This window comes from Cinclus cinclus, chromosome 9 (genome assembly GCF_963662255.1).
Source record: "Cinclus cinclus chromosome 9, bCinCin1.1, whole genome shotgun sequence".
Lineage (NCBI taxonomy): Eukaryota > Metazoa > Chordata > Aves > Passeriformes > Cinclidae > Cinclus > Cinclus cinclus.
The window spans coordinates 1,330,227-1,344,651 of record NC_085054.1 but is presented as its reverse complement, the minus strand read 5'-3'; the positions used below and the strand labels follow the sequence as shown (position 1 = coordinate 1,344,651).

The 14,425-nt window shown below is 41.1% G+C and overlaps 1 protein-coding gene across 1 annotated transcript in view; it reads right to left on the bottom strand.

Annotated features, from left to right (window-relative positions):
- The window catches only part of PLCL1 (phospholipase C like 1 (inactive)), a 180,181-nt gene extending 166,008 nt beyond the window's left edge, over positions 1-14,173 (bottom strand). Inside the window, exon 1 of the mRNA XM_062498415.1 lies at positions 13,901-14,173. Coding sequence (XP_062354399.1) covers positions 13,901-14,173 — 273 coding nt within the window. The remainder of the gene's footprint in view (positions 1-13,900) is intronic.
- Between the last annotated feature and the right edge of the window lie 252 nt (positions 14,174-14,425).

Genomic DNA, 14,425 nt, shown 5'->3' with positions numbered 1-14,425 from the left:
AATCCAAGGCTGCATTAGGGCCCACCGCAAGCATTCTGCACTGCTCCTCTGCTCTACACATCCTGCCTATTCCCCCAAGCTGCCAGACACGCAAAGCTCCTGTGTTCCTGACTTTGAGCACCAGGCACTGGCTTTCACAGCACGGACAAAGCATGGCTAGCCAGGAGGAAGCTTTCTACACAAACTACTCATGCTTACAGAAAAAAAATTACAGGAGAAACGTTGTGAAAAAATTTTAACTGGATTCATGAGACATTCCCCCCTTTGCTTGATCCAGTCCAAGGCAAAGATTTTGTAGCTCCATCACAGCCTTGGTCGTCTGTATGAGTACATACTTCCATCCTATCCTATATCTTGCTGTATTTTGCCAGTAACAGATATGCCAACATCATCCTAAATATCCCTGTGTTTTGACTCTATGCATACAGTAATTAATGCAAGTAACAATTTCCCCAGCATATTATTTATATAGGATTACATAGGAAAGGTCCAGCCACTAACATTCTGCGAGCTCTGCTTTCTCTTTCGGCCAAGCACCCATTTCACAACACAGAACATACTTTCAAGTGAGGAGGAACACGGAATTACTCCCTAAGCTGTTCTCTTCCAAGACCCTGAATGCTCCTATATGCAGTTATTTGGCAGTTATGTTTTTCTTCTTGCTTTTCACACCTCTTAGAACAAAGTACACTGGCGTCCTCAGGGAAGAAGGCACTCAGACAGATTTGTAAAACCAACTACAAATCCATTATCTTAATGACTCAATTAATTAAGCAGTAAGGCATGGCTGGAAGTGACCTGCTGGGAGAGACAGTGCTATACTTCACATATAGTGCATAAACTACCAAGAAACAAACCCTAGAGCAGTCAACAGCAAAAGAAGCATTAATCATTATTATCACTGGAAACACCATGAACCTTATCTTAAAAGTTAAAGAACCACTTGAGAAAAGCAGCAATTCTCCCTGATGCATTGCCTGGATTATTTTACTGCTATTGAGCACTAAATCACCACGGAAAAGAGAAGCCTGGCATTCTTTGGTTCTTAGTGGCTCATCTGACATCATTAGAAGCTCATTTAACAGCTGTTATGGGTCCAGCCATCTCAGGTCTTTCCAGAAGGATGCTAAATACCTCCCTGATGTCTTGAGTCTTGAATGCTCCTGAGGTTAGCCTCTCCAGCCTCTTTTTAAAGGGTTTTAAAACTGTAATTGCAATGGAACTGCCACTACCCATACAGCCAAGCATGACAGATACCCCAGACACCTCCTTGATGTAGTAAAATCTTTTATACAGCAAGCAAAACAAATATAATATCTGCAGTGGTAAAACAGTAAAAGCAAAAAAAGTTAAAACAAACCACAACCAACCAAAATAAAACAAAAAAGCACCAAACCAAATGAAAAACAAAAGCCACTGTATTTTCAAAAACATGAAAGAAGGAGGAAGTCTTCAAGATTTGTACCTCAACAAAATCTGGTGCAGAGATTAATGAGCAGCCAAGTCCCCTAAGAAGCAACTGATGATACTGAGTTATACAAACACGCAGCATGTTTACATCTTTTCTACAACATTGCTCTTTCATATAATTAAATTTCATATTTGCATTCATCTATTAATTACTTTACTTGAGCATAATAAACCCAAAGGGGCAATACAAGGTTATACCCAAATGCACTTCATGGATTCAGATAACTCCTACTTAGAAACATACAAAGTTGATTAAGAGCAAATGCATTTTGAACAACCACTAAAATACAGGCAGACATGACAACCAGCTACAAAAAAACCTGTTAATTAAATATAATCCTATATTTAAGACCTAATGCAATTCACTATATAGGCACTCTACTATCAGCTTTAGTTTTAGCTACCTTCTGATGACCATCAGTTCAAAACTTGAGACTTGTCCATGCAAAATCTTTTTTAAAAAAACCTTCCAAACAAACCATTCCAACTTGTATTTACAGGATACCAAGAAAGCAGGAGATTAAAAGAAATATTTCCAATATATGCAAGTTATTTAGCAGGGTAAAACATACTTGACCTTCTTATTCACATACTTCTGCTGCAATACTGATTTAAAACAGCCTTTTCTTACTTTTGAAAAGAAGTTTTATGTTCCAATAACTATTACATTAACTTTTTGGATTCATGCAAGGAAAAAATACTACAATTTACCACTGCTAAAATTATGCAATAATGCTAAATTTAGTGCATAAAAAGTCAATTAACACATTCTGTGACTTTCTATTATCATACAAAGTATATACAATACTTATATACATAGATGAAGGAGAAGGTAATAAACTGAGCAAGTAGGAATTATGTTCTTTAGAACACACAGGTATCCAGACACAAACACTTCAGAGTTTTCCTTGAGTAGTATTTGGAGAACTGTGCAATGTGTGTGCTCCTGGCTGCAATATGCCACAATACAGGTGAGAGATATTCTGCCATCCTTGAGTAGGCGTACAGATTAATAAACAAACTAAATGGCATTTCAAATGAAATACAAAGTTCTGAACTATACCCTACCAACGGTGGATTTCAGCAAGGTACTATCTTTTGCCTCAGAACTGTTGAAAGCAGACAGAAAATGCTGCAACCTTCTTAGGTTAGAAAGCTGATCTTTCTTCTCCTGAGGAACAGAACACTGTGCCCACACTGTTCCTTTCAAATCCTCAAATTTCTAAACACTATGCCAAATGCACTTGCAGTAGGATATAGGTAGCTGTTCATTCAAGCTGAGAGCTGTATATCATCACAGAAGTTGAAAGCTGGTCTGAAATGAGATAGTTTCCTCTTTGCAGAGCCGGGTTGTGTGCAAGCCAGGCACCAGCTTTATGCCAATTTTCTCAAGTAAGCCAAGAAAAACGTGCAGTCCTCCATACTTGGAAGGCAAGGGCACTGCTATACAGCATAACAGTGTATTCTTAAGCTCCAGCGTTTTTTATTTGTCATGATTTAAGTCTTGATAATTTCAAAAGGAACAGAATTGCTCTCTTCCCAGACATCACAGGCACTGCCACAAGCAGGTAAAAGGTGCAGCTTCCCAACATCTCAGTTCTCTGCTCTGCATTGTCCCGTTTAACAGGCTCCCTGTTCTTTCTCAGTCTCATCTCTTCCTGGTAAACGGGATCATCCAGCCAGCCCCAGCCCACATCTAAACACAATACCTCCCATTAGCGCTCAGAAAGGTGAGCTCTTCGGGCAAAGTCACAAGATTTTATCACAGCTGCTTGTATGTCAGCATTTCACAGCTCATGGGACATCCTTACACTCTCTGCTCTGGTCAATGCAAATGAGGATGTTAACCACATCTCATCAGATCACCCTTTTTTCCTATCCCTTAAGCTTTACCTGCTCCCCACACCCGTGCCCCTCCCAGCAGAGCTGCTGAGCCCAGGCAAAAACGAAGTTTATTAACTCACTCACCTTCCAGTGTCCCAGGCCCCCCCATCTACTACTGCAACCCAGCTTCTCCTGCAGAAAGATAGCATGGCCCTTGGACTGCTCTATGTAATCTATGGTCAGCATGAGAAGGTAAAAAAAAAGTAGTTGTAACAGTTATTTTTTTTTTAATCTTCAAAGTTGGAAGGTACTGCTGCAGGGAACACAACCAAGGTAACCTTTGACAACTAAGGGCACCAGGAGAATGTTCTGAAGTCCACAAACAGGCTCCAATTTGATCTCAACATCAATCAGAGATTTGGATCAGTCCATTGAAATCACTCACTTCTAAGCACTAGCCCAGTCGATCAGAGTAGCATATCTCACTACTATGTATGAGAGTACCTCCCTTTCATCCATAAAGAGGTAGCAAAAAGGTATTGAAGATGAATAGAATTGTAAATCTGCATTCAGCACACAGATGCTCCAGCAGCACTGCCAAGCAAACAATAAACAAATGTATTCACTGGGAGTAAAGTCATCTCTAATTTTTTTTCTCAGTTCCAATACCAACTTAGTCTTTTTTGTGCTTCTAATGAGAAAAACTTACCTAGAAATAATCCCCAGAATTAACTCTTCAGCAGTATTAGCGCTGATATTTAAAGTAATATAAACTTTATGTTGCCAAACGAACCTTGCCTAGATCAAAGTAGAATCAGCATAGCAATCACATTTTAAGAGCCTGAAAAATAAAATTGTGAGGTAAAATAACAGGGTTTAGTGATTGGGTATTTGTGTTCAGTCCAATCCCTCCTCCACTGATGGCAATGGGAAAATTGCCACTGATTTCAGACCACAGAAGCACTGTTTATACTGAAAATCTGCATTGCTTTAGGGAGCAACTGCCACTGTGAATCATAACACTGGGCAAGAAATTCACAAGCTACACGAATACCATGACTTGCATTTCCAAATCATACACAAATACAACTGATCTTACATAACACTAGAAGACAAGCCTTCCTTCAGGACACATCCATGTGTACATCCCAGAACAAACCTGTCCTTACCCCATGCCAAGGCTTGGCTGTCACCCACAGAGCAAGGCCAGCTCCAGCACATGAAGGCTCCATTCCCAATGAAGGCTGTGCAACTCCCAGGCAGTCTGGGGGATGGGGCTCCATCTACCACTGAACACAAAGTGTTGGCACAAAGTCTTTTTCTTATGTTTCATTAATTCCAACATCTAATTTTTAGCCAGCGCTCGGAGAATTTTTATTACAGTATTTACATGAGGTAGCCTGGAGGTATGTCATACTCCAACATAGCAAATGTAACAGTTTAATAAAAGTACTAAATTAATGTAATAACCTCCTACATAATCCCATCTGGAAAAAGAGGAAAGATCTTACAGTAATCCATTCACAGTGCTTTCTCCTGATGGCTCTCGCTCAGAGTTCAGCGGTGAACCCTCTAGCTGTGCAAATGTAACTTCTAGTCAGATACTCATGGAAGTTGTTGTTTTAATTTGATTTTATAATGCAACAAAATAATTACATGGGTCTTCCAAGCAAAACTACAGCTTATAAAAAAATTAAATGTGAGAACCCAGAACTCATCTACATTTATGATAAGTGTTGCCCATAATGTATTTTGTGTCCAAGAGAAAACTTTAAGTAAAAATAATGCTTTTCATTCTTCTATGCAAATAGGCTAAAACTGACAGAATCCCCCAAGAACATCTGTTTTCTCAAAAAATCATCCCAGCAATGAAAAGATAACTAAAACATCACTGAGATATCAATATACAAAGGTAAACTTGCCTAAATGCTACAGGGGTATGGCAAGCTTCACAGTGATGCCCAAACAGGCAGGAACCTTCACTTAAGCAAAGAGAGATGCAAGCAATCACCACCAAGCTGACAGGAGCAGGACCAAGGCAGCCCTCAACCATCCTGCCACTGTTTTTTCAACCAGAGCTGCCATAAATGTTTGTGGCAAAAAACCCCTCTGGCCTCCTGGCAGCCACCTTGTGCTCTTTTCCAGACTCCTCACTCCATCCCCAAACCTGACATCACGCAGCTGCCAGTCCCCTTAAACACCTACACGCCTCTAGCATGGTACATGCCCAAAAGACCTCAAAACCAGAGCAACCCAGCCCAGGTAACACACAAATTTTTCTGTCCCGTGTGACTTTCCCTGCAGGGGAGCTCAGCGCTGCATCTGCAAACATGATCCGCACGGCTGTGCTCAAAATTCCTCCTCGAGTCCTGGTCCTTCATCTCACCCCTGCCCTGCTTGTGCACTCTTGGCTGACTCCTGACTCCAGGGCCCAACCTCCCAGCCAGGTTGCCTGGTTTTATTTCAGCCTTCTCTGCTCCCCGTGACAGCCTCTGCTCTCAGCAGCACTCTGATTACATATAATCCAATTCTCTGAATTTCACTCAAGTTTCTAGACATGCTCTCACCCTGCTCTGTCCTGTGGCTTTCCTGGTGTACTCAAGCACTAGCATCTGATTACTGATCAAGGAGTTTTACCTCCTATTGCTATTTACTTCCTGCCTTTTTCTTACAAGCATGGTGTAGCTGTCATTCTTGGGCAGTCTCCAAAGCACAGCTATCATCAAAATGCATTGACTGCAGTAGGATCCAATATAACAGAATTTCTTAAACTCCTGGAATCTTCTTCATCAATACTGCTGGCAGAAGTTTTTGCCTGGCTGCTTGTTCTTCTGGACTGGTTTTTAAACAGATGCTCTTTAGGAGATGCATCAGCACAAAACGGAGAAAAGTCCACCAGTAAACACAAAAGCAAGATGGACATTGACATGTCCATGAGCAGCAGGCATCTTATACCATAACTGCACCCTGCATTTTACTTGAGGAACTCCCTTTTCTGTTGTATTTGCCCTCCAAACTATCCAAAAGAGTGAAATAGCATAAAATTTTTTCACAGCCTACAAGCAACACAAATTAGTAATTCATCATACCCATCTAACAAACTAAAAACACACTGAGTCCACCTGTAGTACAATACAGGTATTTAGGTCCAAATTACTCTGGAAGAATCACCATTCAGCATTAACTTAACAGACTTAGGGTCCATAATATAATAAATGCTGAGCACTGCACCTTACCTAATTCTAGACTTATTTGAAAGGTATGCAACTGAGCAGCCAGCTTCATACTGAACAGATGTCCAACTGAGATTCTTATTGCCCATTCAGAAGTTGTATCCCAGCTACCAAAACAAGCATCTAATGAACAATGATAATTTGAGTCCTGATGACAGACCACTCTGCTTCTTCTACAGCCATTTACACCCACACAAATCAACTCAGGACAACTTTGAAGTATTCGAACACATTGCCACTTTTCACAGAGCAAATCTCTGAAACAGGAACTGGGCAGAAAACACATGCTCCTTTTACTCCTTCAAGAAGTACCAAAGCAGCATAACACAGGTCAACCCGAAGGTCAACCAGGATCCAGCAGGATAGAGAGCCTCCGAGGAAAATTCAATATGACTCTAATGAATGCTTTCTGTAGCTGCTTCTGCTGGGATTATCTAAAACATGGTGTGCCAGCACATCCCTGAGCAGGCAGCTCAGGAGGAGAATCAAATCTTTACATTTATAGCTAGAATGTATTTTTAAAAAGCCCCTCAGTACAGTAATACTTTGGTGTCAGTTACCTTTAAACTGTGATACACCTTCAAATAGGCATGCCACAATAACAATACCTGATGCATGCTGCCTCAAATAATAATCCCAAGGCTAATTTCGTTAATCTAAGTGGCTCTGGAAGAAGAGGAATATTGTTACCTCAGTTTGATTCCAGCTCATTTCATTTAGGGCCTGAACAGAGTCTTAATGGTCAGAGATTTTCAGCTTAATAAATACACATTAAACAGCGAACCATGACTAAATTAAGATATTACAATAATCTCAGCAATTTGAACATATTTCAAGAAGGGGGTTAATAATAATTTTAAAATGCAAACTTTAGACATAAGACTCCTCCAGAAAACAGGATTCTACATAAGTAGGCTTCAAACCCAGAATATTCATGATACAGAAAGATTTAAGAACAAGGCTTTGATTGTAAACACATTTCCTAACCTATACATAAAGATCTTTGAGTCTTCAGAACTTGTTAGTATTTAGTAAGGTATTTAACCATTTGTAGCACTTATTTTTTAATGAAGTCTGAAAGTCACATTAGCTAAAAAAAAAAAAAAAACTAAAATACATGTGCTATTGAAAGTAACATTAATCATCCTTCCTCATATCTTAGAAAAATCACCCAATATCACCAGAAATTACACCTACTAATCAAATATGTTAAGTTTACAAGAACGACCAGCTAAATGTTTCATCACAGAAGATGTATTATTGGTCCTACAGTAACTGTTTGCATTTTCACATCTACTGTAAGGAAGAACAGAAAAAAAAATATATACCATTAACTCAATTAAAACATTTTTGTTAGAGATGGTGATGATCTCAGCAGAAGTACAAAATGAATAAAATATTAGCATGAGAAGCAGGATTTGCATCTCCACACAGATACGAAAACTCAGTTTTATTAACAGCTGCTTAATACGTTTGGAAAGCAATAGAAGCTCCACCACTGCTCTGTCCATCAGCCCAATTACTTGATCAGAATATTATTTTTATCATTATTTATGCACTTCTGCACAAAAGTCTTTATGCATATAGTTTAAAAGCAAATCAGTGTCACCAACTTCATCTCTTATTCCCAGCTCTTATTAACAGCTCCTACCTAGAAAACCTATCAAACAACTTCCTGAAAAGACCTGCCAAAACTTGTGTTTGCAGACCACTGGACTTGCTGTTATCCTACAGAAAGGTCACCTTTCAGTAATTTCAGTGCAAGACACTCAAATCACCTTGACTATTATGAACTGGTATGGAAAGACACCTCAAACACAATGCTTTATCTACCTGTACCCACAGAGACCACGGGTCATATGTTACACTTTGTGCCAAGTGGAACCAAAGGACGAGAAATACAGACTACTAACTCTAGAATAGTTAGCAGACAAGTTTGCTATAAACTTCAAAGGAAGAAGTTTGGCCTGGACATAGATTGTTTGGGTTTGTTGAAAATTTTTCAAGTAATAAAGTTTAGACAAGTCAGTGTAAAGGCACCCATTATCTTTTAGGAGACTTTTAGCCAGACGAGCCTTTCAGACAGTTTCACAAGACCCATATGCCCCGATCTTGCACCTGAATCATTTTATATAAAGTGGTTTCTATTGCTATGATAACTATTATTGACAGCTTGACACAAATTCCACAAGACCTAAATCCTTCTCACTAGAGTGTTACAAACTTAGGCACAGCCATACTGGATGTACTGCTGTTGCTTCAAGAACAAAGAGGGAAGAGATGGAGGTTAAGGCCCAGTCTGAAACTCTACTGCTCCCCACAAGAATCCATCTCAGTGATAAATGCAACAGCTCGAAGAAAAACTGTCCATCTTCACTGATACCAACTACTGGATAGGACTCATTGGACAAAAGCTGATCTAAAACCAGTGCTTGTTCAGTCCAAAGTTGTCCTGAATAGATGCTTAAGGAAAAACAGTGTTGTATGTTATATAGGTGCAGTGTTATGACAATATAAACAGCTATGCCATAGCAAGCCAAAAAATATCTTCAAACGGCTTCTCTTCTGTGAAGCTGACAAACATTAATACTAAAAAATAAATTAATCAACCAAGAAGATTCTTTACTTTTCAAGGAAACTTTATACTAGCAATAATGGAAACCAGTTTTCCTGGTCTCTTAACAATTCATTGAAGTTTTTTTAACAGATAAGAGTTAGACAGATCAACCTAGGCTGGAATCCCAAGACAAGTATATACCTGGAGAGACATAAGAAGCAAAGAAGCACGAAGTGATTGATTCTCTGCTGTGGCTTCCCAGAGTTCAAGCGCTTGTAAGTTTAGGAACTTTCTAAGCCAGATGCTTTTGGTGCACCATGAAGCTCTCTTCATCAATCTGTCACTTCAAACCTGCTCAAACCCATTTGCATGTCTGACTGTATGGATTTCTGGGGCTGCAAAGTGCATCATTTACTCACATGCTGCATCAGGAATTATTGTCACTTACTTTCCACCACTTGCTAAAGAACTATCACTGTTTTGTCTCCTGACTTCATTCTGTGAAGGAGAGCAAGAATCAGTTCCCTGTTTCCCACAGTGTCTGGGAATTTACATACCTAAAAGTATCACCCACCAGTTACCTATCTGGTGAATTTTCCACTTTGTAGCAATCTTTGCATGGCTAGACATGCCATTCTTGACCTTCTAAATATCTTTATAGGCTCTACCACATGATTTAATAAAATCTCAAGTAGTCATCTTTTTTTCTCTGGTGCATATATAAGTCAAAGAATGCAGTTATGATAAAATCAGCATTGGGCTATCAAGTAGTTAATCAACTTTAATGAATTGTACACAGTCATGGTTTTAGATTATTAAGCAGCAAGTGCCTAAATGCAAGCTCACAAAACAAATCTAGGTAAAAGCTACTGGAGAATCATTACCATCCTGAAAAACCATCTTCTGAAAATCTTAAATAGTTAACATTGCATACACAGATATAGCATGTATTTAAAATACTTAAATTCTGCCACTGCACATCAAAACAAACTGAGAGAAACTAAGCCTCATTGCCTTTATTGCAGGTTTGTTTTTTACAGCTGAAAATGTCACAAGCATAAATACAAGTCTTGAAATAAGACAGCTGGCTACCTTGATACGCTTCCACTGATTAATTCAATTGCAAAACCCTAAAACTTGCAGTTCTTAGGCTAGTAGTGTTATTATGAGCAAGGACAACTCAACTGACTTTTAAAGGGAAAAAAAAATAAATATCTGCATGAAGCAGGCAAATAGCCTTTGGAAAAACTTCAGTGAAAGGTCTCACATCTCTACTGTGACTGAAGTTAAAGTCTCTGGAGTTCAGAGAGTCTGCACCTGCTACTTCAAGTTCATTTCATGGGCACAGTCTGCTGCATTATCTGCTATGGTATCTTAAAACAAAGATCCAGGAAGAAAACAAACACACGATCCCAAAAGTTTGTCTTGCATGCAAACAAAGCAGAGAGAGAAGCCTGATAAGAATTGACAGGGAAATATTTTGGTAGAAAGTCAAAGTATTTCAGTAGCATTACATAACAAATTACACAGCCTTCCTACTCATTTATTAAAGTGCTCATACATGGCAATGGCAGAAGGGACATGCCAGAAGGAAAACAACATCTGTTAACTCTGCTTAGAGCCCCCCACACAGGAAGGCTTTACATGTAAAGAAAGCAGAAATCCAGTTCTCCAAGCACTGTCTTCCACTCTCCTGGCCTAAAAGTGGTTGCAATTACTATTTTACTTACAGACAACTGACCCTGGTTTATTCACAAGCGAAAACAAAAAACAAAACAAACAATAAAACAAACAAACAAAACAAAAAAAAAAAACACCCCACCACAAAACCTAAAAAAATACTAATGTACCTTAGTGAAACAATGTAATGCACAAGCACAGCTTCAACTATTTCTCATGAAACTTACTTTACATTTACCTCAATTTATAAAGCTGTGAACATCAACAAAGCAAAATGGGAATAAAAATCTTCTGGCTACACTTTGTTCTTTTTATAAAAATGAGTTCTCTTGTTTCAGAAGCCAAATATAGACCACATGAAGATGATTTAGAAGTGTTCATATTCTACTTGTAATATGTGTCAAGTGGAATTTGCTGCAGGGAAGGTTTTCAAAGCAAGTCCCTGTTCAGTCTTTGTACTTCACAGTTATCCTGTAGGTGCCAGAACATTCCAATGGAAGCAAGTCTGGCTTCCACTGGAATTGAACTCTCAGACACTAACCTTGAGACTTGCAGAGTTCCAAAAGACAGCTGGGGGAAAAAATGCTGTTAGAAGTGCACTCTGACCATCTAAATTTACAGAACTTTAACTTTTTGCTTAATTGAGCAAGACCACTTGTGTTTAAAGTACACCTTTAAATAGCTGGGAGAGAAATGGGAAAATAGAGCAAGTGTGTTCAACTCCTGCAGAGTTAGACCTTGTCCTTACTGTGCAACTTCCTTTGCTTTCTAAAGTCACATTTTTTCAGCAGATAAGATCACCTTAGAGGAAGCAATAGAATACTATTTTGACTACAGATTTATATGAACTTACAGACATTTTAGAGTAAAATAAATATAATAAATCATTATAAAATTAATTTCCCTGTAAAACATACAATGCTTGAGCACAAATGCTGCATGCTGAAGTTCTGAAAACAGAAAAAAATGTAAAGTAAGTTGGAGGGTTTTAACTTAATTCCAGCTAAAATTTGCATTTAACACGTGATGAATATGTCCTAGGACATTAGAAATTTCTGAAAATGCAGACAAATGCATTATTTAATTTCTACCCCAAGTTAATAGTATTTCCTAGTATGATACCAAAAGAAAACTGATTTACAACACTTTCAGATACCACTGGAACAACCTTATGGGGAAAGAAATGCAATGTTCTGTATGGGGTCCCAGCATTGTGCCTTAGAGATGCACAGCCTGTGAATTCTCAAGTTTAGACACCTGCTATCAGACACAGCCATGTTATCTAATTTACACCATCTATTTAACAATTAAATTCAAGGTTAATGCTGATATTTTTTCATTCCACTCATAAGACCATTCCAAACCCTTACAGGGCCCAGAATAAATTTCTAGTTTCCAGACTGGAGGTATGCATAGGAATCCCTTGCTTTTGTCCACGAAATCTGTATTTCCCCTCCTAATATTCAATTCAGAGACCTTATCAGCCCATCCTAGCCATCCTTCTATGCATCTGCTCCAGTCTGAATGTACCACTCCTAAGCACAGGAAACTGAGTTTAGACAGTATTTCAGTATTCTCAGATGTATAATCTTACACAGTTCCTTGTGTAAGAACATTAATACTTTATTATCTCTGTCAGGAATCTTTCTCCTTATAAATACCATCCTAGGATATGTCTCAAGAAACTTCCTCCAGTTAGAAGAGTGATCATTATCAGATGTGCTAAATTATCAATATCAAGCTATCAACCTGTGGTGAAAATGCACCACTCAGTCATTAACAATTATACACCATTTATGACATTAAAACATATCTAACACATGGAACTGGTATAGTCTGTATAAAGAATGATACATTTTTAACTGAAACCCAGGACTGCGTATTTTCAATTTTTGAAACCCTCACACAATTTTAAGAGAAACCATCATCTCCATACCAGTACAGTTACAGAACTTTGGTCCTGATTTAGTAAAGCATTTACATACTGATGCAACTTCAGACTGGAAGCATTCCCATCACAGTCAGTGGATGCCTTTACCACCCTTAATATTTCGCTGGACTTCATGGATTAATATTTCAACGTGAAACTTGCAAAGGGCCCTCGAGGCTCTTTTACATTTAACTACCTCGGTCTCCTCTGAACGTTTAAAGGTTCAAAATGCAAAAAGCAAGTATTTCGAGTGCCTGTTCTTTCTTTGAATAGACATACTAAGCTGCAAGAGCTAAGCATGCGTCCTGAGCTTCCAGAACTGAGGTAGAGCTCTACCCAGTGCCTTCACACATTTACAGATGAGAAGTCTTATTTTCCTCTGTTCTCCCGATGCCTTCCAAGCGCAAATCACTAACAAGAGGATCACGTGTGACCATATGCTAAATTAAGTTCGCCCAGGAGATTTCATTCATCGGTTCCACAGAAACTAGCGATTAAGCCTACATACTTACAAGAAGATGCCATTGAATTTAAAAGTTTATTTTTAAAAAAAGAATTAACATAATCAAAAAATAATTTTCCTTACCAGACTACAACAAAGGCAGAGGCTCTAAGATCACGCCCGACCTGTTAGTTTCACAGTAAAGGTGCTAAACACCCGGTGCCGCTCCGCAACAACCCGTACTACAGCCAGTCTCCAAACACACCTTCTGTTAATTTGTGACACCGCATATTTCGCTGCTCAAGAACTGAGAAAGCCAGCACTGTAAAAGCTATTTATTCTGCCTTCCAGGAGCTTCATAAATATTAAATAAGAACAGATACGAGCCGCTACACAAAAACTTTACAACTCGGCGGGAAGGTGCCCCACAGGCCAGGCAGGAGCGCGGGGGGGACCCCGACCCCTCTGAGCGGCGGCGGGAGCAGCAGCCCATCGCAGACCCCGGGGAGCCGCTCGGTCTGGGGGCTCCGGGGAGGCGGCGCCGTGGCCCCGCCGTCCTTGCCCGCCGCAGGCAGGGCAGCAGCGCTGCGCGGAGGAGCAGCCGCTCCACCTGCGCCGAAGGTGCGCGCAGCCCGTCCCCGGAGGGCTCCCACCACCCCACCCCGGCCTCCTCCCACGGGCAGGGACGCACGAAGGGCGGCTTCAGCCTGTGGAACCCGGCGGCGGGACCCGCGCAAACTTCCCGGCGGCGCGGCACACCTTACCTTGATGATGCTGCTCCTCCGCGGGGTGGCCTTGGCCGCCTCCAGCAGGCAGGCGTCGGGGTCGGGCGCTGCCGCTGGCCCCAGGCTGCCACCGGGAAAGCGCTCCGCGGTACCCACGGCCGAAACGCCGCTGCGGCGCTCCCGCCTCCTGTCCCCGGCTGCCGCCGGAGCGTCCAGCGACGCCGGTTCGGGCTCCTCTTCGGCACGGTAAGCGGCGTCGGGAGGAGCACGGCCCGCCGCCGGCTGCTCTCTGCCGCCGGCAGCCTCTGCCATCGCCCCGCCGAGCGGCGTTAACTTCTCCGGGGCGCTCGGAGGGCCGGGGTGTCGCACGGACTGAGGAACGGACGGCGTCCCGGGGCGCTCCACTCACGGCACGGCGACGACAGCGCCAGCCTTCCCCAGAAGAGCCATGTCCGTCCCGGGGGCGGAGGAGCGCCCGCACGGGACTCCGCGGTGCCAGAGGAGCAGGGCGGGGGACGCGGAGATCGCGCAGGAAGTGCAGCCACAGCCCCGCGCTGTTGTGAC